General features: G+C 42.1%; 2 protein-coding genes across 6 annotated transcripts in view; both read left to right on the plus strand.

The window, feature by feature from the left end:
- The window catches only part of fpgs (folylpolyglutamate synthase), a 23,493-nt gene extending 6,957 nt beyond the window's left edge, over positions 1-16,536 (plus strand). The window contains exons 5-15 of one of the 2 annotated variants that reach the window (XM_034125965.1): positions 1,819-1,933; positions 4,291-4,368; positions 5,044-5,105; positions 7,307-7,409; positions 9,851-9,928; positions 10,051-10,198; positions 10,281-10,367; positions 11,749-11,899; positions 11,992-12,067; positions 12,213-12,279; positions 15,121-16,536. In XM_034125965.1, the coding sequence (XP_033981856.1) occupies positions 1,819-1,933; positions 4,291-4,368; positions 5,044-5,105; positions 7,307-7,409; positions 9,851-9,928; positions 10,051-10,198; positions 10,281-10,367; positions 11,749-11,899; positions 11,992-12,067; positions 12,213-12,279; positions 15,121-15,485 (1,330 nt within the window). In that variant the 3' untranslated portion in view covers positions 15,486-16,536. The remainder of the gene's footprint in view (positions 1-1,818; positions 1,934-4,290; positions 4,369-5,043; positions 5,106-7,306; positions 7,410-9,850; positions 9,929-10,050; positions 10,199-10,280; positions 10,368-11,748; positions 11,900-11,991; positions 12,068-12,212; positions 12,280-15,120) is intronic. The other variant, XM_034125966.1, reaches the window with a different exon arrangement.
- Positions 16,537-17,885: 1,349 nt separating this feature from the next.
- On the plus strand, positions 17,886-26,321 carry LOC117478720 (cytochrome c oxidase assembly factor 1 homolog). 4 transcript variants are annotated; one of them, XM_034125619.1, is made up of 5 exons: positions 17,886-17,969; positions 20,258-20,373; positions 22,661-22,812; positions 23,973-24,049; positions 25,977-26,321. In XM_034125619.1, the coding sequence occupies exons 1-5, from the start codon at positions 17,893-17,895 to the stop codon at positions 26,071-26,073; spliced, it is 519 nt and encodes a 172-aa protein (XP_033981510.1). In that variant the 5' UTR covers positions 17,886-17,892; the 3' UTR covers positions 26,074-26,321. The 4 variants fall into 4 exon arrangements, with proteins under 4 accessions (XP_033981510.1, XP_033981512.1, XP_033981513.1 ...); XM_034125621.1 differs by having other exon boundaries at positions 17,932-18,032; XM_034125622.1 differs by having other exon boundaries at positions 17,944-18,032; positions 20,266-20,373.
- Positions 26,322-26,398: the final 77 nt, after the last annotated feature.

The raw sequence follows: 26,398 nt of genomic DNA on the forward strand, positions 1-26,398 counted from the left end.
CGCTCGTAAAACACAGGAGGTACGGAAACTAAGAACACCATATATTTGGTAGATTTGGCAGCTGATAACACATTAGTTTTATTTCCTTTAAGTGGTGGATATGGAGTTGCTGTAGTGGAGACGCTGTGCACAGCTGATCCACAGCTGGAACACAAACCACCAAATAAAAAAATAAACATGAATTGACTCCACTCCGGAGGGATCCCCCGATACTTTCTTACAGTTTCTCATCAAGGGGGGGTCTCCTGTCCCCGGCACAAACACACTGACACACTGCCTGAGGAAGGTTATGTGTAGGGCTGTGCGATTATGGCAAAAATCATAATCACGATTATTTTGGTCAATAATTGATATCACGATTATTAAAAACGATTATCCATTTACTTTGAAAACATCCATATATTGAAAAAATAAATTTGAACAGTATGTTTTTAACAGTTGATTACCCTGAACTTTAAGTATAATTCAACTGAAAAACCAAAAAATAAATAAATAAATTACATTTTTTTTTTTTTAATAAAAATAATAATCGTTTTATTTTGATTACATTGTTTTCGTAATCGTTACAAGCCAAAATCGTAATCGAGATTAAAATACGATTAATTGCACAGCCCTAGTTATGTGTATTTTGTCATTAACTTTTTTCGGACCACTTATTTATTTATTTTGGTGACGATCCGACCTCCATGCTGCTCCTCTGGTTCAAACTGCATCCACCAAACAATATGATTTATCTCGACCTCCCCAAAATAACCAAAATCTGACACGGTGTGAAAAGTCTTTTTTAGTTGTTCGGTCGTCATGTCCTGCGATCTTCTTCATGCAGTGAGTCAGAATGAATATTAATACCGGGCGTTTCTTTGACTATTTATAGTGAAATATGGGCGTCACGTGAAGCCCGCAAAAGCTGCGCCGCATTTTGAGTTGATTGTGATTTATAAAAAAGGGAAACCGGCGTAGGACGTGCCGCACGCTCGTCCTACGCCGGTACATAGTGTTTTATGAATCGGAAAATGTCTGTGCGTATTTATTTAAGCAACCTTCCCACGTGAATCCTACGCAAGGCTTTATAAATGAGGCCCCTGGAATTTTAGGAGGGGAGGCATTAAATGTTATCTGGGGCAGAATGAATGCAGGGGGGGGGGGCATTGGTGTGCATTGGTCTACTGCCATACCATTTATTTTTTTAATGCAAAGGCAGTCATGTTGGGTAATGTGCACTGAATACTTCCCGTTATTCAAATGCAATAAAACTCAGTAACGGTTTATACTGGTGTCTAGTTCAGTGCTTCTCAAAGTGTGGACCGTGAGCGCCCCCTAGTGGTCCGTGAGTATATTGGTAAAATGTCACATTTGAAATTAATTAATTCAAGTTTTCCGCACTCTCGCGGGAATATCTCCGCAATGGAGCGAGCTTAAGTTCCTTTTAGATGTCTTTTAAAGGTCTTTTAAAGTCATTACATTTCTACTTAAAAAATGTGCAGATACCCTGATTACACTATTTGATATCAGGATTGCATTGTGATCCTGCTTCTGATGGAACAATGCTAACTATACGCTTGATAAGTAGTGGTCAGAGAATACGATGAAATATATTATCATACACTGTAGTTGGCCATATACTCATTGTCCTAAGTGTATTTGCCATTTAGCTAATACAATGTTCCCATGTGTTGTTTGTAGCATGTGAGGGATATTAAATAACATATCTTCTAAACTTCAAAAATTCGAGTGGTTTTGGTCTTGATAATAATTAATACTTTTGATTCAACTAAACAAAGCATTCATGTCCTCTGTGATCTCTCCTTCTGCTTCTAGTTCCCCACATTTGGTACAAGTCAGGGAGAGGATCCGGATCAACGGACAGCCCATTGGGAAAGAGCTTTTTACTAAATACTTCTGGCAGGTGTACGGACGGCTGGATGAAACTAAGGTAGGTCAGAGGTGTTAGACTCACAGCCTCTTCTCAGTGTGAAATGTCTGTATGTCTAGTCTAGTTGTAAGCATAGGAACCCTGACATGTTGTTTACCCCAAAGTTTTATGTTAGAAATGTACAGTACGGGTCTCCAGCACATAGAAACTGCCGGATGCTAACCTGGATATGTTGGGCAATTATCATAAGTTGCGTTAACAAAAATTACTTGGCCGATTTGGACAGTTGTTTTTGTGGGTGTTATTGAAGATGTCCGTTTCTGACGTTTTCAGGATCAAAAATTGCAGTTTAAACCAGAAGGTGGCCAAAGTCTGCCGTTAGCTTCTGGCATGTGCTTCCTGTTTGTGTTCCCAGACTGAATAGAGCCTCAGTCTGTATAATCATTGTCACGGGGAGATCATTGAGTCAAAATGAGACTCCTCGTGTCAGGATGAGCGTGACCATCGCGTGCTTTAAAGGTCACCTATTATGCAAAATCCACTTTCTCATGTCTCTTCTACATCAACATGTGTCCCCTCTTCTTCATGTCTCTTCTACATCAACATGTGTCCCCTCTTCTTCATGTCTCTTCTTCATCAACATGTGTCCCCTCTTCTTCATGTCTCTTCTACATCAACATGTGTCCCCTCTTCTTCATGTCTCTTCTACATCAACATGTGTCCCCTCTTCTTCATGTCTCTTCTACATCAACATGTGTCCCCTCTTCTTCATGTCTCTTCTACATCAACATGTGTCCCCTCTTCTTCATGTCTCTTCTACATCAACACGTGTCCCCTCTTCTTCATGTCTCTTCTACATCAACATGTGTCCCCTCTTCTTCATGTCTCTTCTACATCAACATGTGTCCCCTCTTCTTCATGTCTCTTCTACATCAACATGTGTCCCCTCTTCTTCATGTCTCTTCTAGATCAACATGTGTCCCCTCTTCTTCATGTCTCTTCTACATCAACATGTGTCCCCTCTTCTTCATGTCTCTTCTACATCAACATGTGTCCCCTCTTCTTCATGTCTCTTCTTCATCAACATGTGTCCCCTCTTCTTCATGTCTCTTCTACATCAACATGTGTCCCCTCTTCTTCATGTCTCTTCTACATCAACATGTGTCCCCATCTTCTTCATGTCTCTTCTACATCAACATGTGTCCCCTCTTCTTCATGTCTCTTCTACATCAACATGTGTCCCCTCTTCTTCATGTCTCTTCTTCATCAACATGTGTCCCCTCTTCTTCATGTCTCTTCTACATCAACATGTGTCCCCTCTTCTTCATGTCTCTTCTACATCAACATGTGTCCCCTCTTCTTCATGTCTCTTCTACATCAACATGTGTCCCCCTCTTCTTCATGTCTCTTCTACATCAACATGTGTCCCCTCTTCTTCATGTCTCTTCTACATCAACATGTGTCCCCTCTTCTTCATGTCTCTTCTTCATCAACATGTGTCCCCTCTTCTTCATGTCTCTTCTACATCAACATGTGTCCCCTCTTCTTCATGTCTCTTCTACATCAACACGTGTCCCCTCTTCTTCATGTCTCTTCTACATCAACATGTGTCCCCTCTTCTTCATGTCTCTTCTTCATCAACATGTGTCCCCTCTTCTTCATGTCTCTTCTACATCAACATGTGTCCCCTCTTCTTCATGTCTCTTCTACATCAACATGTGTCCCTCTTCTTCATGTCTCTTCTTCATCAACATGTGTCCCCTCTTCTTCATTCTCTTCTACATCAACATGTGTCCCCTCTTCTTCATGTCTCTTCTACATCAACATGTGTCCCCTCTTCTTCATGTCTCTTCTACATCAACATGTGTCCCCTCTTCTTCATGTCTCTTCTACATCAACACGTGTCCCCTCTTCTTCATGTCTCTTCTACATCAACATGTGTCCCCCTCTTCTTCATGTCTCTTCTTCATCAACATGTGTCCCCTCTTCTTCATGTCTCTTCTACATCAACATGTGTCCCCTCTTCTTCATGTCTCTTCTACATCAACATGTGTCCCCTCTTCTTCATGTCTCTTCTTCATCAACATGTGTCCCCTCTTCTTCATGTCTCTTCTACATCAACATGTGTCCCCTCTTCTTCATGTCTCTTCTACATCAACATGTGTCCCCTCTTCTTCATCAACATGTGTCCCCTCTGTGTAAAGAGACTCTGAAAGTTTCAGGAACAAAGATTCTCTCTCTTTTTGATCCATTTCTATAAAAACCTGTCTGAAAATGAGCTGATCAGATTTTGGCCACTTTATGATGTCATAACGATGTTTTGTCTTGTGTAACCATTAGCCAATCAGCAACCAAGGTAACCCCCCCCCCCCGTGGTGATTGTCCAGTCATGCCTCTCCTCTCTCTGCCCTCCTCAGGATGCTCATGGAGGGATGATGCCGGCTTATTTCCGCTTCCTCACCATCTTGGCCTTCCACGTGTTTCTTCAGGAGAAGGTACGCCACTTTTCTGTCCTGAACACAACTTTTCTTCCTGGCTGTATTTTTGCAAAGGTGTGCAACATCACAAAAGGGGTAAACTCTCCTGACAGACCCTCACAGTCACTCTGGGTCAGTGTGTTTGATAGACTGATACACGACCATCTTAAAGACCACGAGAAGGGCGAACGGTGGTGTTACTTAAAGGGGACCTATCATGCAAAATGCACGTTTTGATGTCTTGTATACATCAAGATGTGTCCCCGGTGTGTCAGGGAACTCACGCAGCGTTAGAAAATAAAACCCTCTCTCTTTTCCTCCGTACCCACATCTCTAAAAACGGGGCTACAACGAAGCTGATACAGATTTGCGTCCGATATGACGTAATATCTGAAATGTGGGCGGGCTTTACACCCACGGCCCTATCAGAAACGTCGCTATCAGAAACAATGCGTGACGTGTTTTGGACGTAATATGGTCTTTTTTTTACATTAGCATCGCTAACACTCAGAGCTAACCTGTACTGGAGAGAGTATGTGTAAAAAACAGGATATAAAAAGTAAACCCACGAGAGAAAAAGAGTTCGAGCTCCATACTGTTTCAGAAATAATCCTTGATGTGGTTTGGAACATGATATGGGACCTTTTTAAAGGACTAACTTCTCAAATCTAAACCGCTGTGTTCTCTGTTCAGGTGGATTTAGCTGTGATTGAAGTTGGGATTGGTGGAGCGTACGACTGCACCAACATTATAAGGTGAGTCTCAAGATGATCAAGAGATTGATGTTTGATCCACGTGTCCTTAAAGGACTTTAGATCAGACTCTGCTGGACGAAGGAGTCTCTGAAGGAGCCTTAATATGTTATGTATTAGAATAATGCTTAAGCTTCGTCACAGATAAACAGACCCAATAAAAGCAGCTTGATCAACATGGTCACACGTTATCAGAGAGCGGAGGACACGCAGATAAGAGAGTGTGTGTGTGTGTGTGTCTCTCTCCGTTTGTGTGTGTGTGTGTGTGTCTCTCTCTGTTCGTGTGTGTGTCTCTCTCTGTTCGTGTGTGTGTGTGTGTGTCTCTCTCTGTTCGTGTGTGTGTGTGTGTCTCTCTCTGTTCATGTGTGTGTGTCTCTCTGTTCGTGTGTGTGTGTCTCTCTCTGTTCGTGTGTGTGTGTCTCTCTGTTCGTGTGTGTGTGTCTCTCTCTGTTCGTGTGTGTCTCTCTCTGTTCGTGTGTGTGTGTGTGTGTGTCTCTCTCTGTTCATGTGTGTCTCTCTCTGTTCGTGTGTGTGTGTGTGTGTCTCTCTCTGTTCATGTGTGTCTCTCTCTGTTCGTGTGTGTGTGTGTCTCTCTCTGTTCGTGTGTGTGTGTGTCTCTCTCTGTTCGTGTGTGTGTGTCTCTCTCTGTTTGTGTGTGTGTGTCTCTCTCTGTTTGTGTGTGTGTGTCTCTCTCTGTTCATGTGTCTCTCTCTGTTCGTGTGTGCGTGTGTGTGTCTCTCTCTGTTCGTGTGTGTGTGTCTCTCTCTGTTTGTGTGTGTGTTTGTGTGTCTCTCTCTGTTTGTGTGTGTGTGTCTCTCTCTGTTTGTGTGTGTGTGTCTCTCTCTGTTTGTGTGTGTGTGTCTCTCTCTGTTTGTGTGTGTGTGTCTCTCTGTTCATGTGTCGCTCTCTGTTCGTGTGTGCGTGTGTGTGTCTCTCTCTGTTCGTGTGTGTGTGTCTCTCTCTGTTCATGTGTGTCTCTCTCTGTTCATGTGTGTGTGTGTCTGTCTCTCTGTGTTTGTGTGTCTCTCTCTGTGTTTGTGTGTGTGTGTCTGTCTCTCTCTCTCTCTGTGCATGTGTGTGTGTCTCTCTCTGTTCATGTGTGTGTGTGTCTCTCTCTCTGTTCATGTGTGTGTGTGTCTCTCTCTCTGTTCATGTGTGTGTGTGTCTCTCTCTCTGTTCATGTGTGTGTGTGTCTCTCTCTCTGTTCATGTGTGTGTGTGTCTCTCTCTCTGTTCATGTGTGTCTGTCTCTCTCTGTCTCTGTGTTCGTGTGTGTCTCTCTGTGTTCATGTGTGTGTGTCTCTCTCTCTGTTCATGTGTGTGTGTCTCTCTCTCTGTTCATGTGTGTCTGTCTCTCTCTGTCTCTGTGTTCGTGTGTGTCTCTCTGTGTTCATGTGTGTGTGTCTCTCTCTCTGTTCATGTGTGTGTGTGTCTCTCTCTCTGTTCATGTGTGTGTGTCTCTCTCTCTGTTCATGTGTGTGTGTCTCTCTCTCTGTTCATGTGTGTGTGTCTCTCTCTCTGTTCATGTGTGTGTGTCTCTCTCTCTGTTCATGTGTTTGTGTCTCTCTCTCTGTTCATGTGTGTGTGTCTCTCTCTCTGTTCATGTGTGTGTGTCTCTCTCTCTGTTCATGTGTGTGTGTCTCTCTCTGTTCATGTGTGTGTGTCTCTCTCTGTCTCTGTGTTCGTGTGTGTCTCTCTCTGTGTTCGTGTGTGTCTCTCTGTCTCTGTGTTCGTGTGTGTGTGTCTCTATGTTCGTGTGTGTGTCTCTCTCTCTGTGTTTGTGTGTGTGTGTGTGTGTCTCTCTCTGTCTCTGTGTTCGTGTGTGTGTGTCTCTATGTTCGTGTGTGTCTCTCTCTCTGTGTGTGTGTGTCTCTCTGTCTCTGTGTGTGTGTTGCTTTTGCAGACCACGTATAAGACGTATCAGTCTGTGTTTTCTAAATTGTGGTTTTCTATTTTGTTGTGTATTAAAATGTGTTTACATCGTGTATGAGGGTTTTCAGTCTGTGGCTACAAGTATGGTTTTCATTGTCTCGTGCTTTTACATTTGTTTTTTTAGTCCTATCGGTTTTGTCTAAATGTTTTTATTCTGCTTTCTATATATTTATTGATGTACAGCACTTTGGTGAACTCTGTTTAAATGTGCTATATAAATAAAGTTGTATTGGATAAATAAACTTGAATTGATTGTTTTTAAATGTCACACAGGCGTCCGTGGGTGTGTGGCGTCTCGTCTCTGGGAATCGACCACACTCAGATTCTTGGAGACACCATCGAGAAGATCGCCTGGCAGAAAGGAGGCATCTTCAAAGTGAGTGGGCTGAACACGTCTCAGTGTGATCTCAACACGTCTCAGTGTGATCTCAACACGTCTCAGTGTGATCTGAACACGTCTCAGTGTGATCTGAACACGTCTCAGTGTGATCTGAACACGTCTCAGTGTGATCTGAACACGTCTCAGTGTGATCTGAACACGTCTCATTGTGATCTGAACACGTCTCAGTGTGATCTGAACACGTCTCAGTGTGATCTCAACACGTCTCAGTGTGATCTGAACACGTCTCAGTGTGATCTGAACACGTCTCAGTGTGATCTCAACACGTCTCATTGTGATCTGAACACGTCTCAGTGTGATCTGAACACGTCTCATTGTGATCTGAACACGTCTCAGTGTGATCTGAACACGTCTCAGTGTGATCTGAACACGTCTCATTGTGATCTCAACACGTCTCAGTGTGATCTCAACACGTCTCAGTGTGATCTGAACACGTCTCAGTGTGATCTGAACACGTCTCATTGTGATCTCAACACGTCTCAGTGTGATCTCAACACGTCTCATTGTGATCTGAACACGTCTCATTGTGATCTCAACACGTCTCAGTGTGATCTGAACACGTCTCAGTGTGATCTGAACACGTCTCAGTGTGATCTGAACACGTCTCAGTGTGATCTGAACACGTCTCATTGTGATCTCAACACGTCTCAGTGTGATCTCAACACGTCTCATTGTGATCTGAACACGTCTCATTGTGATCTCAACACGTCTCATTGTGATCTGAACACGTCTCATTGTGATCTCAACACGTCTCAGTGTGATCTCAACACGTCTCATTGTGATCTGAACACGTCTCAGTGTGATCTCAACACGTCTCAGTGTGATCTGAACACGTCTCAGTGTGATCTGAACACGTCTCAGTGTGATCTGAACACGTCTCAGTGTGATCTCAACACGTCTCAGTGTGATCTGAACACGTCTCAGTGTGATCTGAACACGTCTCAGTGTGATCTGAACACGTCTCAGTGTGATCTGAACACGTCTCAGTGTGATCTGAACACGTCTCATTGTGATCTGAACACGTCTCATTGTGATCTGAACACGTCTCAGTGTGATCTCAACACGTCTCAGTGTGATCTCAACACGTCTCAGTGTGATCTGAACACGTCTCATTGTGATCTGAACACGTCTCATTGTGATCTGAACACGTCTCATTGTGATCTGAACACGTCTCATTGTGATCTCAACACGTCTCATTGTGATCTGAACACGTCTCATTGTGATCTCAACACGTCTCATTGTGATCTCAACACGTCTCAGTGTGATCTGAACACGTCTCATTGTGATCTGAACACGTCTCATTGTGATCCTACTCATACTTAAAGGGGACCTATCATGCAAAATGCACTTGTGTACGTCTTTTATACATGAATATGTGTTCCAGGGAACTCACCAAGTGTCAGAAAACACAACCCTCTCTATTTTCCTCCATACCCAAATCTCTAAAAAAGGGGCTGCAACGGATCTGATAAAAACTGATCCAGATTTGAACACTGTCCTGACGTCAGGACGGTGGCGCTACGGCTATTGGGCCAACTCCACCAATCAGGAGGAGACAGCCACGGCCATTGCCGTTCGAAAGCGCTGGAGACGCTGTAGTACATATGCCAGGCCAGTAGATGGTGCTGTTCTCACTGAATCTGCCCTTGCTAAAACAGGGGTAAAAATTGTCAAATTGAGCGAAATGAGGCATGGCTAAAATGCATGATCTGTTTGGTATTTTGAAAAAAAAAAAAGTATAAATATGCCTTATATAGGTATGGTCCTACACTATATTATTATAATATAGCATGATAGGTCCACTTTAATGTAATGGGAATAAAACATGTCTACCTTTTATCTTCAGAGGTGGGAAGTAGTGGAGTACAAATACTTTGTTATTGTACTTAAGAACATGTTTCTGGTATCAGTACTTTACTCCACTACTTATTTTTCTGACGACTTTTTACTTTGACTTCTTACATTTTGAACCCAAATACCTGAACTTTCTACTTCTTACACTTTCAAAACAGGCTGGTTACTTTAGTTTGTGGAGGTGTGCAGACTGCCACACACTTTAGGAAACACACTTTGGACGTAGAGACACTGAAGTACTCATTGTTGTACTGCCCTCTACCGGGTGTGTGTGTGTGTGTGTGTGTGTGTGTGTGTGTGTGTGTGTGTGTGTGTGTGTGTGTTTGTCTCTATGTGTGTGTGTGTGTGTCTCTCTATGTGTGTGTGTCTCTATGTGTGTGTGTCTCTATGTCTGTGTGTGTGTGTCTCTCTGTTTGTGTGTGTGTCTCTCTGTTTGTGTGTGTGTGTGTGTGTGTCTCTCTGTTTGTGTGTGTCTCTCTGTTTGTGTGTGTCTCTGGGTTCGTGTGTGTGTGTGTCTCTCTCTGTCTCTGTGTTCATGTGTGTGTGTGTGTGTGTGTTTACAGCCGGGGGTTCCTGCCTTCACAGTCAAACAGCCAGAGGATGCGATGGTGATGCTCCGGAGCCGAGCCAAAGAGATGAGAGTCAGTGAACAGATTACAGATATCTCAGTCAATCATCTCTGTGTTGATAACGTTGTAATACATGTTGTTGTCTCTACCCTCCGGCTGCTTGTATGTAACCCCCGTCTGACCTGTGGTTGTAGAGTCCTCTGCGGGTGTGTCCAGATCTGGAAGAGTACCAGACGGACTGTGGATCTCTTGTTCTGGGTCTGGCCGGGCAGCACCAACGCTCCAACGCCTCCCTCGCCCTCCAGCTCAGTCACACATGGCTGCAGAAAAGATGTCTACCAGGTGGGGCGCTCTGCCAGCATTTGATAGCAGCTGCAAAAAATGTGTATTTCTTGTATTTTCATCCCAACCTGTCCTCGCTCAGCAGAGACAAGCTTTCCCTCCACGAGTGATGAGAACACAGAGGTCCTTCAGGGGGCCGCCTTCACGCCCAGCCCCATCATGGTGAAAGGTGAGTCTGCAGAACACACACATTGTGTCCCCTCTTCTTCATGTCTCTTCTACATCAACATGTGTCCCCTCTTCTTCATGTCTCTTCTACATCAACATGTGTCCCCTCTTCTTCATGTCTCTTCTACATCAACATGTGTCCCCTCTTCTTCATGTCTCTTCTACATCAACATGTGTCCCCTCTTCTTCATATCTCTTCTACATCAACATGTGTCCCCTCTTCTTCATGTCTCTTCTACATCAACATGTGTCCCCTCTTCTTCATGTCTCTTCTACTTCAACATGTGTCCCCTCTTCTTCATGTCTCTTCTACATCAACATGTGTCCCCTCTTCTTCATGTCTCTTCTACATCAACATGTGTCCCCTCTTCTTCATGTCTCTTCTTCATCAACATGTGTCCCCTCTTCTTCATGTCTCTTCTACATCACATGTGTCCCCTCTTCTTCATGTCTCTCCTACATCAACATGTGTCCCCTCTTCTTCATGTCTCTTCTACATCAACATGTGTCCCCTCTTCTTCATGTCTCTTCTACATCAACATGTGTCCCCTCTTCTTCATGTCTCTTCTTCATCAACATGTGTCCCCTCTTCTTCATGTCTCTTCTACATCAACATGTGTCCCCTCTTCTTCATGTCTCTTCTTCATCAACATGTGTCCCCTCTTCTTCATGTCTCTTCTTCATCAACATGTGTCCCCTCTTCTTCATGTCTCTTCTACATCAACATGTGTCCCCTCTTCTTCATGTCTCTTCTTCATCAACATGTGTCCCCTCTTCTTCATGTCCCCTCTTCTTCATGTCTCTTCTTCATCAACATGTGTCCCCTCTTCTTCATGTCTCTTCTTCATCAACATGTGTCCCCTCTTCTTCATGTCTCTTCTTCATCAACATGTGTCCCCTCTGTGGAAAGAGACTCTGAAAGTTTCAGGAACAAAGATTCTCTCTCTTTTTGTCCTGATCCATTTCTATAAAAACCTGTCTGAAAATGAGCTGATCAGATTTTGGCCACTTGATGATGTCATCACGATGTTTTGTCTTGTGTAACCATTAGCCAATCAGCAACCAAGGTAACCCCCCCCCACCTTATCACCTGCATCTCCTCCTAGAGCACCATTGAGTTCTTTGTAACCAAATCTCTCTCAGAGGGGCGTGGGGAGGGGCTCCTTATTTTCATCTAAAGTAACAGACAGAGAATCAGCACTTTGGAAACAGGGCTGAAACAGAGGGGATTATGGGTAATGCTGCAATGATCTGTTTGGTGTTTCAGCCAATCAGAGACAGGTTCTGTATATATCTGAGACCTGTACTATATTGAGGAAGAACAGTATAATAGGGGACCTTTAAAGGGGACCTCATCCAGTTTTGATGTGTGTTTGCTCCAGGTCTGGCGGACACAGAGTGGGCGGGGAGGAACCAGACTCTGAGACACGGAGCGGTGACCTACTTCCTGGATGGAGCTCACACGATGCGCAGCATGAAGGCCTGCGTGCACTGGTTCAGAGAAACTGCATCCCAGCATGAGAGGAACTCCAGGTGAGCAGCAGCACTCTGATGACATCACACACACACACTGTACCTGCATACAAGGTGCCACCTGCTCATGAGAAGGTGTGTTTGTGTTGCAGTGGAGCTGTGGCCAGAGTCCTGCTGTTCAACGCCACCGGAGAGAGAGACTCAGCCGCCATGTTGAAACTGCTGGTGGTGAGCGGGACTTTTTGCAATTGGTGTAGAAACAAACCAGTTTAACATGATTTGTAAATGTTAATCAGACTGTTTTGTAATGGTAACAACCTCTCTGATAATAATGATCAGATATTAATGTCTTTACTGTCCTCTCTCTTTTCAGCCGTGTCAGTTTGACTTTGCTGTTTTCTGCCCGAACATCACCGAGGCCATGGCTTCATGCAACGCAGGTGAGATCATTGAACCTGTGTGAAAGATGTTTGTGTGAAAAGTTTGAATTGCACGAGGGTATTTTCCACATGCGTGTAAATGATGTTGTTGGACAGCCTCACTAGTAAGGCAAGGCAAGTTTATTTATACAGCACCTTTCAACACAAGGCCATTCAAAGTGCTTCTGGGAGTTTGTTCCAGATATTTGGAGCATAATAACTGAACTTCTCCATGTTTAGTTCTGACTCTGGGGACAGAAAGTTGACCTGTGTCACTACCCGAGCTGTCAGGTTACCCGAGCTGTCAGGTTACCCGATCTGTCAGGTTACCCGATCTGTCAGGTTACCCGATCTGTCAGGTTACCCGAGCAGTCAGGTTACCCAATCTGTCAGGTTACCCGAGCTGTCAGGTTACCCGAGCTGTCAGGTTACCCGAGCTGTCAGGTTACCCGAGCTGTCAGGTTACCCGAGCTGTCAGGTTACCCGAGCAGTCTGCGCATGTGCGAAAATGAATAACCTACAATAATACATAATGATTAATGAGTTGATTTATATTCTATAATATCATAAATCAATAGAGAGGCAAAGTCCCTCCCTTTCCGGTGGACCTCCATGGGACCTTATTTCGGAAAAATTATGCATTGAAGTCAATGGGGAGAGAACGATTATCTTTTGATCCCCTTTGAATTGTGCCACGAATTACACATATGATGTTTGTCAATTTAAAAGATAAATTTGCAATTTTAAAACTTTGAAGTAACACTTTTTTTGCATGAAACCGCTCAATGAACTACATCTCTGGTCTCGCACAACAACACACGTCACTACTGTCTTGCCAAACAAGGGATTGACTATCCTCACTATCACCACAATGAAACACTTCCTGAAGAAAGTCATGCAAAGCTGCCTGCCTGCCTTCCTTTGATTCTCTCTGAACTGCTTGGTCGTTTTAATGTTTAATGTCAACCATTTGTGCAGATAGCATGAAGTAGAAAAGATCGCCGATGCCAATGTAGCGTTAGCGTTAGCTTTTCTCCCCCGGAATTAAATGGTGTATTATAGAATGATCACACCGGTGACAGTACTCTTCAAAGGGTTCACGAAATATGACTACTACTCTTACTGTTCAACATTTTGGGTTACTTAATGTTACTTCATGTTAAGGCTAATAAAAATGACAAGGCTGTAATGCTAACTAACGTGCTAGCTACTAGCTAGGTAGCTAACTTGATCAAGCCACTCCTGGTCCTTTCATCAGACGGGAAGCAAAAGAACGAGCAAGACCCATTGCTGGTATAATAACAACCTGGTACTAAGCACACAGGCATCTTGTTAAAGTTATCTTATCTTAGCCAGCGCCATATAGATAGATTATATCTATATTGCGCTGATCTTAGGTATCTGAATGGTGGAGGAAAACAATTGTTACATCACTTACGCGACTCTGGGATTTGTAGTCTTTCTAGTTGCGTATTTTTCATAGTCTTATATTTCAACAGTTCTACAACAAACTGTGACTTTTTTGACATGGAAATGATTTTTTAAAATTGACAAACATCATATGTGTAATTCATGGCACAATTCAAACGGGATCGAAAGATAAGTTTTCTCTCCCCATTGACTTCAATGCATAATTTTTCCGAAATAAGGTCCCATGGGTCGGAAGTAGTAGGGCGGGACTTCGCCTCTCCATACCTGCCAAGTAACTAGTTTGACTTTACATTACTTGCACTTACCTTTTAAGGATGAACTTTGGCGAGATCCGTTTTATTTTTAATCGGTCTCTGGTTCCAACAGAAAAATCACCCTTTACCATATCATCTTTTAAATTGCGGTAAAATGCAAAAGAATCCATGGTATATAATAGGGATGGGAACGATTAATCGAATATTCGAAATTATTCAGGTATTCGAATATGAGTTATGAATATTTTTATTAATTTTTTTTTTTTTTTTTTGGGAGAACGCAAATCACGCAGACTCAAACCTCATCTTATGCCCAAATGCGGCGCAAATGCGCTCCGCAGCTGTTGCGAGGTTCCGGCGCTAACAGTTCATGAGTGTGCTCCCCCGCCCCCCTGTCAACACTCGCGACACATGAGTGGCAACCGTGTGTGGCGGCAAAGTACATAGACATTTTGACAGGAGAGATTTAGTTTTGCCGGTATTCAACATATTTTACCAGTCATAGTCCGGTAATTATTTACACTCTAAGAAGAGTCTTGACATGGCGTCAAAAAGGAGTAATGTGTGGAAATATTTCGACCAGGTTAGTGAGTGCGGTGTAGAGTGCAAACTATGCCAAATTAAACTTAGATATATACATACTATACCTTGCTATACCCGCAACCTCCGTTCCAGCTGAGAGGGTCTTCTCTACAGCTGGCCTGATTGTGAATCGCCTCCGCACATGAAAGCTGTAGGCCTATAGCTGTCAAACTGTGATCACCAGTTCAATACATTTGACAAATTCGACTTGGTTTCTATACTTATTTGAACATGTATTTATTTATTTCCAAAAGTTATTGAAAAAAAAAATTCAGATCTTTTTTTTTTTTTTACCCAATTTTTTTTTTATAGGATATTTACATTTCGGTTAACCGGTTAACCGTTTTTTGGGGGGTCGAATATTCGAATATACATTTGCTTTCAAATTCCCATCCCTAGTATATAAGTAGATGTCTCTCTTCTCTCTGCTCCATCAGCACTATGGACATAAATCATTATGTATTGTTGTAGGTTTTTCATTTTCGCACAGACCGATCGGGTAACCTGACAGATCGGGTAGTGACAGACCTGTCCCAGAAGACCTGAGAGTAATACAGTTAGTAATGAATACCTTGTTCATGGTGTCGCCTCTCAGACCAGCAGAACTTCAACGTGTCGGTGGAGAACATGCTGACCCGCTGCCTGGACAACGAGAGGAGCTGGCACCTCCACAACAGCCAGGTTTCTAACAAAGGCTCCCAGCTGCTGATTGAGGGCAGTCTCCCGAAGAAGACGACGACGACGGACACGCTGGTGTTCCCCTGCATCCTCAGCGCCCTGCAGTGGATCACTCAGGGTCGGGATCCGGTTCTGACTGACCCGGTTCTCCCGGTGAAACCTAGCATCAACGCTAAAGCTGCTCCTCTCTGTGATGCCTCTGAGATCCACATCCTCATCGCTGGGAGCCTCCACCTGGTGGGGGGGGCGCTCAAACACCTGGACGCAGCTAACTACAAGTAAACAGACATGGGGTATTAGTGGATTTCAATAATGGGATGTTCTCATTCCTCTTCAAATCTAAATGAGGTGTGTGTGGTGCTAGCTTTTTGGACTGAATGAGACAAGCTGCACCGAGGTACTGTTAGCTTTCCTACAGTAGCTGATGCTAGCGCTCAAACACCTGGACGCAGCTAACTACAAGTAAACAGACATGTGAAATTAGCGAATTCAAACAGTTTAAATAATGGGATGTTCTCATTCTTCTTGAAATCTAAATGGGGTATGTTTGGTGTGAGCTTTTTTGGACTGTGTCTTCAGAGGTTTACCTGAATGAGACGGGCTGTTAGCTTGATGCTAGGAGCTGATGCTAGGAGGCGGGACCAGGGCAGCTCCACCCAGATCCGTACAGACGAGCAGGGGGAAGATCACTTAAGTCTTAATGAAGCCAAACATGTTTACAATGATCTGAAAGGTGCATTCAGGTGCAGCACGACGAGCGGAGCTGACTCAACTGGAACTGTGTGCCTCGGGATGACCGCAGCGTCGTCTCATTATATTACAGAAACAGAAACACGACAGAAAGTGCTTCATGGAGTTATGATTTATTGTGATTTTACTATCAATTGGAACACTTGACTATTACGAAGAAAGCCATTTTGCACGGCTTCTAATTTTGCTGGATTTTGACAATGTATTTCACACATGGCCTACTCGTTTCCTTTTTGTACGCGAGTGTAACTTTGCTAATGTCCTCCGATGAAGTCATGTAACTAGCTCTCCTTCCGTGCCATCTGTCAGACTGTACACTGAAATTATAGTAATATATAAATGGTCCTTCATTTGCATTATCTGACACTACATACAAGTATCGTATGTAAAATGTTTTTAAAAGATATTGAAACTGTATAAAAAATACATTTGTAATCGGGGTCTTCATGTTGTCATGGTGATTAAGTGACGCTAACGGGTGTAACCTCAAGTGAGTTTACATTTCCTTTCAGAATAAACCAAGAATATTTGTCACTTGTTGCAAGTGTCTGAAATACGAGTTAATAAAAAATGGCTTTGCAAATTGTGTAATCTTTTCTTGGTCTCCTTCCAGAAGCTTAAATAGGATATGTTTTATAATTATAGAAACAACTGTTATCAATTAATTGTAATCAACATCTCCCCCCTCATCATCCTCATCAATGGTAGAGGTCTGATATACACACTAGTACACACTGAAGATCACAATATGGGCGTCTGTATAGGATGTATTGGAAAGCAAGTTTTCTAGGAAATGGGCAATTATAATTTACTATATAGTTACATGCAAGTTATATTTGTTTTTTATTTAAGTCTAGCTCACCAACATCCAGCTGGAGGTAAGTAAATGGTAACTAGACTGCATTTATATAGCGCTTTCCATGTCTTTGACCCTATACTTGAGTATTTCCATTTTATGCTACTTGTACTTTTAGTCCACTACATTTTGGAGGCAAGTAATGTACTTTTTACCGTTCTACATTTATTAAACACTCAGTTACAAGCTACTTAGCACAAATGAAAACACATGATGATGATAGATTTTAATATTCACAAGCTACCCTGCAGTATACAAAGTCATTCAAACTAGCTGCACCTTTACCAGCTTTGAGATCACTTTAATGATCAATCATTTTAAAACATATAATATATATTATTCTGAATACTTTTACTCAAGTACAAGATCTGAATACTTTTACTCAAGTACAAGATCTGAGTAGTTAAAATGGCTTTATACATTAATAAAAACCAGTGCTGCATCCTACGCATAGTAAGTGAGGACCATCCAGTTAGGGATACTACTTTTACTCAAGTACAAGATCTGAGTACTTCTACTTTTACTCAAGTACAAGATCTGAGTACTTTTACTCAAGTACAAGATCTGAGTACTTATACTTTTACTCAAGATCTGAGTACTTATACTTTTACTCAAGTACAAGATCTGAGCCCTTCTACTTTTACTCAAGTACAAGATCTGAGTACTTCTACTTTTACTCAAGTCTTACTGTTGAACAGCTTCCTCCCATGGCTGAAGGACTGGGCTGTCACTCAAAAACTGAGTAGCCAATTGGGACACACCCCTGAAAGTCCCGCCCACCTGAGATGTTTGCGCCTGCAGCGAGAGCAAAAGTCTGATCATTGAGAAAGAAGCAAAGAGAACTGCAAACAAAAATATATGTTATAAAAAAGAAAAAAGACTTATAGTTTACATGATTACACAAATTATTTGTTTGCAAGTTATAGTTTTACCTTTGGAATTACATTTATTTTAGCTTGACTCAGTTTTGTTCTTATCTTAAACCCTTAGTTTTGCTTGATTCTGAGAAAGTGTTCCTTTATCTTAATGGCACAAAACTGACTCCATAAATGAACCGGCTCCAATGGTTCAAGTCAGCGGCAAATGCCTGTGTACAAATGGAGCGCACCGGCCACCGTAGTTACCGGATGTAAGCAGAGTCGTCCTAATGCTAACACAAGGTGAGAATGTTATCGGATTTTGTTTCAATCAAGTAACAACAAAGGCTTACTAGACCGACCAAGGTACGTTTTAACCGTTTGTTTTTTAGAAAAGCACTCGTATGCTAAACTACACTTTGAAGCACTGCAGTATCCTGTTGAAGGAACGGTGATAATATTATAAACAAGGTGAATTTAGCGATCACAACGAAAACGGCCAAGACACAAATTGAGCCCAGTGTTAAGGGCTGTAAATATAATAACGTGTGTCTAAAATGGACAACATTGTTAGGAGATTTAAAACTATAGCCTACAGCGATTCTGCACTGCGGTCACTTTTCAAACCGCTGCTCTTCATTTTTTGTCCTGCTATATTTGATGAGTGATACAAATATTTGTTACCATAAGTTCTTAATAAAACTGATACTGTTGGACTCGGTACTAGTTTGACTGCTACCAGAAATAAAATGAAGTACTTTTACTGTGTACTTTGTGAGTAATCCTCTGTCAAAGTCCCCTCCATACATAATGCATGTTTTCTGCTATCTTTGATGAATGATAAAAATAAAATGTTACCATTAGTTCTTAATGATATTCATACTGTTTGACTTTGTATTAGTAAGCCTACTACGAACAATACATTGAAGTACTTTTACTGTGTACTTTGTGAGTAATCCTCTGTCAAAGTCCCCTCCATACATAATGCATGTTTTCTGCTATCTTTGATGAGTGATACAAATAAAATGTTACCATTAGTTCTTAATGATATTGATACTGCTGGACTCAGTAGTCTTACACCTGCTACCACAATACAATGAAGTACTTCTAGTGTGTTGTTTTTGTCAAAGTCCCCTCCTGAGAACAAAATCAAGCCACTTCTGCTAAGTTTGATGAGGGAAAATAATTATTGTTGCCATTAGTTCTTTGTGAGATTGAAAACTGTTGGACTCAGTACTAGTGAAACTATTCCCACAAGTACTATGAAGTACTTTTACTGTGTACTTTTTGAGTAATCCTCTTGTCAAAGTCCCCTCCTGAGTACAAGAATGCATGTTTTCTGCTATCCTTAACAAGCATTGAAAATATGTTCTTCATGAGACTGATAGGATGCTGAACTCTCTCCCCTCCCTCCCTCTCTCCCTTCCCTCCCTCTCTCCCTCCCCCCTCTGACATCTCTCCCCTGACCTCTCTGCCCTGCCTCCCACCTTTCCCCCCTGCCCCAAATGGACCTGGACTTTAACCCTAACCCCCACACACACACCCACACACACACACACACACACACACACACACACACACACAACCTTCCCTCATCCAGCACCAGTCACTTTTCTCCCCAGCTCCGCTGCTACTGCACTGAAACTGTATTTTGAACATAATTTTGTCTTTTGCACTAAAGAATACTTGCATTAATGTCAATTCATGTTCTGGGGATTGTGTTTTTTTTAAATATATTATTAACTAGTACTTATTACTACTATTACTTAGTCTTATACCCTGCTATCTAGGCCCTTTTTGTATCTTGTTTTATGTATATATGTCACACTGTGGGACTGCGAGAAACGGTATTTCAAGATTTCTGTATGTATAACACATGTAGAAATGTTGACAATAAAGCTGACTTTGACTTTGATATTGATATTGTTGGACAGAGTATTTTAAGAGGATATGGTAGACATGATATCAGCACTACTTCCAGTCAGTACTCCGGTAGCAGCATGTTAACCCCTTGGAAAGTCTTTAGAGACTGGACTGGATAGCTGGCCTATCCTTCAGCACAGTGACGCACCCTGTCACTCTTGTTGGCCTCTTATGAAGCTGCGGTCTTTAAAATATGATTATTTATCTGCCCCTAGTTTGTTACCTATTATAACAGGACCTTCTGACGAAAAACTCATAGTTTATTGGGATGCTTTGAATAGTGAAATCACATTTAAGTAAAAATGTTATACCTCCCAAATTCGTACGTAGGTCGTGGGAATTATGCCAATTGCTTTTGTTATTCAGCTACAGATTCAAGGTTCCATTTATAAAATCTTTTTTTGCTGACATGGCCAACATCTTTTAAGAATACAATTCTGGCTGCAAATACAAAAATCAACAGCACTGAATAATGAATGTTGGAATTTAAATAAAGTGTGAAACTTGGACAAGCAAACAGAGCTCATAGAGAGGTTGCACCCAGTCCGTCATCTTTCCAGAATTTCGGCCCCATTCATTTCAGAAGTTGAAATGCAACGGTTAGGTCAAAGCGAAACAAGTGTACACCTGTATTATCTCCATTAAACTGATCACTGCTGTCTGTGCAGCCTTACAGGAAAGGAGGCAAAGATGAGGGTTTCCACCATTCACCTTCAGCAGCTCGCCATCTTCACCACTGTGCTGACTGGGGGGGGGATAGGCACCATGTACTATCTGATGCAGAGTGAGTACAACTCAGTTATGTTTTGTCAACACCATAACGTAAAGGCCTCAATATGTGATAAAATCAAAGTTGAGCAAGCGTTCTATTTTCCATTTTCCTGTTATACTTATATATATATATACTTATGGCATCTGCTAGGCTCGTCTGTTTTGAAAACAGAACCACATTTTGAAGATGGATAAAATAGACAGATCAGACTATCATCGTTCACTGGACTTCAAGTAAATGAACAGTTTTAGGTCGGTCATCACGACCAGTTTTAGGTCGGTCATCACGACCAGTTTTAGGTCTGTCATCACGACCAGTTTTAGGTCGGTCATCAACGTTTTGAATGACTGAATGGAGTTTGGGTCTGTGCTAGGCTGAGCTACTGTATCATTGTTACTGCAACAGCATACTTTTTGGATCACCTGCATTCATACTAAAAAAACTTCAATATGTCCAAAACTCAGCTGCCCGCTTTCTCACCTCCACCCGACGCTCCGACCACATCACCCCTATCCTCCATGACCTCCACTGGCTCCCCATCAAACACTGCATTTCCTTTTTTAAATATTACTTTTCACTTTCAAAGCCCCCAACAACCTTGCCCCCCCCCCCCCCCCCCCCCCCCCCTACCTCTGTGACCTCATCCAACGACACACCCCCACCCGTCGCCTCAGGTCTGCTGAAGCTAACCTACTGTCTGCAGCCCATCAGGACAAAGCTCCGGACCTGGGGTGACAGGGCCTTCGCAGCCCCCCCCCCCCCTCAGTCTGGAACCTTTTCACTCTTGCCGTCAACTCCTAATCAACTAACCCCTCGCCCTTATTCCACCTAGCTTAGCACTTTCTACTTTTGTTGTTATTTTGTTTTACTTGCTTGTAAGCGCTTTGAGCACCAGGAAAAGCGCTTTATAAATGTAATGTATTATTATTATTATTATTATTATTATTATTATTATTATTATTATTATTGTAGCTGCTCCATCAACACATACACATCTCCATCCTTGTTAAAGAGGCCCACATAAGGACATGTTCTGTTTGACTGTGGTGCAAACAGAGACAACATAAGAACATAAGTTGTAAGACTAGGTCAAACATAAAATGATAATAAAAAGACAGTATTTTAAAGAAACTATTAAGCATTAAAAAATAACAAAGACAAGTATGAAAACCACATTTAAATATACAAAAATATGGCAAAATATTATATTTTAAAAAGTAGGGCTGTGCAGACATGTGCAAAATATATTCAGAGAGCTGAGCATGAACATGAAACACAGTATTAAGAAATAACATGTTCTTCCCATGATGTGCATTAATGTAATGCTTAATAATGTGGGGGGGTTAAAAGTTAGTGACAGTGCATGGAAGGGGGGGGTGCTGCATCCCCTCCTTCCCGCGTCCATGCCCTGTCACCATCTGCTGGCGGAGAGTTGTAACTGCAACGCCAAAAAGTTCACTAAACAAGTCAATACAAAAGTTTTATTTTTGAGTGAGCATGTTAGTGTAAGCAGTCTATAAAAAGCTTCACTATATAAGAGAAAGTGATAATGCGGTTCTTCTGTTGCTCTGCTCTAGAAAAGAAGCTCGTCAGTGCAGACAAGATCAGGGATGAGAGTTTTGTGAAAGGAGGATTTAAGAACTGGCGAAAGGCAGGGGAAACATTTAGGGAGCATGAGAAGTCCCGTCAACAAACTGGCAGCATTACAACGAACACCGATGCTCTCACAAGCTGTAGCTAAAGACAAAATGACTGCATTTTAAACGTGGATTCATCTTCTTATTATAGACACATGCATTTCCAAACATTTGGTCTACCTATGCTGTAAATGTATTATCTCTTTGATTTACACACGGCATCTATTGCACGTCTGTCCGTCCTGGGAGAGGGATCCCTCCTCTGTTGCTCTCCCTGAGGTTTCTCCCATGTTCCTTTAAACTGTGGGGTTTCTCTGGAAGTGTTTCCTTGTACGATGTGAGGGTCTAAGGACAGAGGGGGTCGTATTCTCATACTGATATTCTGAACAAACTGTGCTGTTGTATTTGCTGCAAAGTGTATTTACTGTAGGGTATTTTTATTATATGTACAGCACTAAAAAATCGTTTAAAAATGTGCTATATAAATAAAACTTGATTTGATTTTGCTGTCATTTTGTACCCAACTGACAGTTTAACGGCCTTCATGCAGTGCTCTTTGAATGTGAATTTCAAGTGCTTTTATTCATTATAATGAACCATTTCACTGCTTTCAGCACCTTTACTTATTATTTGATAATTCTTTTCATTCATTTTTTGTACAGAGCAATTTGCTGAGTCAGACTACCACAGACTGGCCACGCAGAAGTTGAAGGCATGTCCCGTTGCCATGGAATCGCTTGGAGCCCCGCCTTTAAAAATCCACAACATTCACCTAACTGACAGAGACAACTGCATAGGTCAGAGCACTGCAAAGGTACAACTTTCTTAAACTGTAAGGTGGTTAACAAAGCTCTTTTTAACAATAATTATATTTTCAGAAAAGGTCCAGTTATTAATGCAACCTCTGGCAATAATCACGTTTAACATTAGCGAGTTCCGAAGAATGAATTATAATTCGTCAGCGTAGGTCAATCACTGTTTTGACGATCATTTCATTCTATGGATTGTCAAATCAGCTGGTCATGAGAAAATATGATTGCTAGCGCTATATTATAGATAGATAGATTCGAAGGCTTTATTGTCATGTGCACAGCAGCTTCAGTGTAGATATGCAATGAAACTCTTAAAGGTGGGGTAGGTAAGTTTCATATTCCATGGAATGCTCTTAACATCCCGATAGCAATGAATATATGAAATGCTTTGACAATAAATCCATAAAGAAATATCATCTGTGGAAGCTGTAGTACTGTAAAAAGCACGACCAATCATCTGAGCCGGCCCGGCTAAAATAACTGGATGGCCTACCTGCCTGTCAGCCTTCCATCTGTGCACAAACTTATCTCGTGCCCTCATTGGTCATGTGCGCGTTCGTGTGTGTTGGAGGAGGGGCTCTGTGAGGAAGTGGCAGATTTGTTCCAGCTGTGTATTTTCAAATCCTAGCGCACTCGAGCTGGTTTCTCCAAAATGACCTACCCCACCTTTAAGTCACAGGCCCCTCCAACAGTGCAACATAACATGCAATATAACATATATATATATATATATATATATATATATATATATATATATATATATATATATATATATATATATATATATGAACATGAACATTCAGAATAGTTTTTCCCAAGCTACTGTGGCAGGTTGTGCATGCTGCTGCTTGACGGCAATCCTGTTTATTTCAGAAAGCAAAATTGTGATTATTATTAGACTTATTGTACTGCCCTAGTTACTGTTATAGCAGTTTCTCTTTTTAACACGTTCACTGTGAGCTCATCAATTATGTCGTTGCTCATGGGCCAGCAAACTAGTTTTCAAACTGGGGTTTAATCCAAGTGGGAGTTATCTTTAAGTCCAGAAGGTGAGGTTGGTTTGGGATTCAAATGGTGGGCAGCTGTACTTCCACTCATGTAGTGCAAAGCTCTGCTGTCTGTCTACACTGCAGATTAGAATTAGCATTGTGTTGTGTTGCAGATAAAGATCCCTGTGACTGGTCCACAAACTGGAGGTTATCTGTATACTTGTTCAACAAGAGACCTCGATACCAACAGGTTGGTACATTCTGTATTCTGAGATGCACATTTTGTTGACAATTATTATTCTTTATTCTTGACCACAACTCCATGCAAATGTACAGTGCATCTTCTATATACATTGCATATGGAAGATGAAAATAAATACACATATGCACAGGACCCATACACAGTAGGTCTGAATACACACATGCACAATAGAAGCAGCATGGTACAATAACATCCATGTCAGCAGTGCAAAGCAAGCTGTTGGTATTCTGAGGGAAATGGGTGCAAACATTAATTTAGTGATCCCTTCAACCAAGGCAAATGCATGCATTAAGCATATTTCCAGCTGAATAAACAAATATTTAACGTGTAAAAGCAGGACCATTAGTAAATGAATCTGCAATGTCTTCAACATTTTTAAATGAATGTCATTATTTCCTACACTCGCCGTCTGAAGTCCACCACCAGCTCCTTGGTCTTCCCTGCGTGGAGCTGGAGGGTTCCTCTGGCACCAGAGGGTGAAGTCCTGCGTCAGCTCCCTGTACTCCCTGTCGCCTGTCGTTATGATTTGATTTAGGATTTTTGAATGGGAGAAGTTGTAGAAAACATACCAAACACTAATTATTCAAAGCAGAGTATTTCATTTTATATCAAAAGTGATTTGTTTTCCATGTCATTCGTGTATTTTTGTTATCAGAAAGTGAAGTTATTTATTTCTAAGCTCCAAATCCACATTTTTCCCTCAATGGCCTTTGTGCCCTAAAGAAACGTGTGACACCAAAGGCCGAATGCCCTTGCCCCTAAAATGACGAAATTCCAAGCCTGGTTAGCACCAAGCGGTACATCAGCGATAGCGGACATGATTTCAGTCTTACTTTTATGGTCCTTAAATACCGTCTCGGGCCACTGCGGTCATCGCTTCTTTCACCATCCCTCCATCGGTGAATGGCTTTTTGTGCTTAGCTAAGATGTGCGCCACTTAAAATGATGCCTCCGTTGCCGCGTTGGCCTCCTTCGTCGGTTGGGTGAATAAACACTGCTGTTTTTTTAAGTGTTGCTATCCCACTGTGGCATAATCTGTTTTCTACCGGCGTATTGTTCATTCTGATTCTACTTGTGATAGACGGACATCTAGCCCATGTATTGATTCCATCCGATAGCTGCTATAATAAAACACAACAGGAACACTTCTGCCTGCTCTCCATAATGATCAATAACAGTGAACGGATGGTCATTAAAGTAAGGTCAAAATAAACAGAATCACACGAAGCCTGGTTAGTGTTGCCTGACTTTATAAAGTGTGTTTTTTTTTTTATAAGTGTGGTCACGTTATAGTCACTTTGCTCAGCGCTACTGCTTGTTACAGCTTTAATTTGCCGTACTCGCCATGAACTGTTATTGTTCAGGTTAACCTCGCCCCCCTCCGACGTAAGCGTGAAGTATTGGTTCTTGTTTCTTGCCGGCAGTCGAGTGGGGCTACCGGTACCGGTTTGGTGGAAAAGGGGCAACAGAGAAAGTACTTTTACTACTGTATCGTATTATTTCCGATGGCTTTATTGTATGATCACTATGACAGATGAACAGATGGCCACACTTCATCTAAACACACAGCCACGCGAAAAACTGCGACATGTGTTCGGCCCCTTATGCGTACTGCAATTTTTGAAATCCCGGAGCAGCGTTCCGGCGCGCTCCGGCAGCACTAACTACACCCCTGATAATAACACATTGCCAAACATTATCTGAGCACTAACTCCCATGTGTGCCCGTTATCCAATGCAAATCAGTTCTGGACCAGACTTCAGATCTGATGACACAAACAACAGGTTTACTCAGCAACTGCTCGACTAAAACAGACTCAACTCCCATATCTTTCTTGTACTATTTCTTTGAAGGTCAAAGCGTACATCACATGATGCTTTGTGTGCAACATTTCTGTTTGTATCCTTTCATACAGGTGGAGTCTAAAGCAGGCCGTTCTGAAACTGAAGGAAGGACAGACCATTGACCTGCTGAACCCTCCTGCAGCACAGAGCTTTGACACAGAGCTGTGATATATATATACAGAATTGCGATTCAGAGTATCACTGTGTGATACAGCGAACACACCCAGGCACTGACCAGCTGTCTAATGCCAACCGTGTTGTCTGGTCTAACTAACAGTAAGAAGATGGAGGAATATTAAACCAAATAGCAGATCTTTTGAAGGGAGCAGTCACACGAGGCAAATGTCTTTGAACGTCACAGCTTCTCACAGACTGATCTGGATTTGTTGATATTTTGTATTAAATAATGTGATGAAGGCTTTTTCTTTGTTATACTGATGCTGGCGTCATTTTGATTTCACAGGATAATGGCTTTAGAATCAGAACATTTAGC

Source organism: Trematomus bernacchii, unplaced genomic scaffold, assembly GCF_902827165.1.
Source record: "Trematomus bernacchii unplaced genomic scaffold, fTreBer1.1, whole genome shotgun sequence".
Taxonomy (NCBI): domain Eukaryota; kingdom Metazoa; phylum Chordata; class Actinopteri; order Perciformes; family Nototheniidae; genus Trematomus; species Trematomus bernacchii.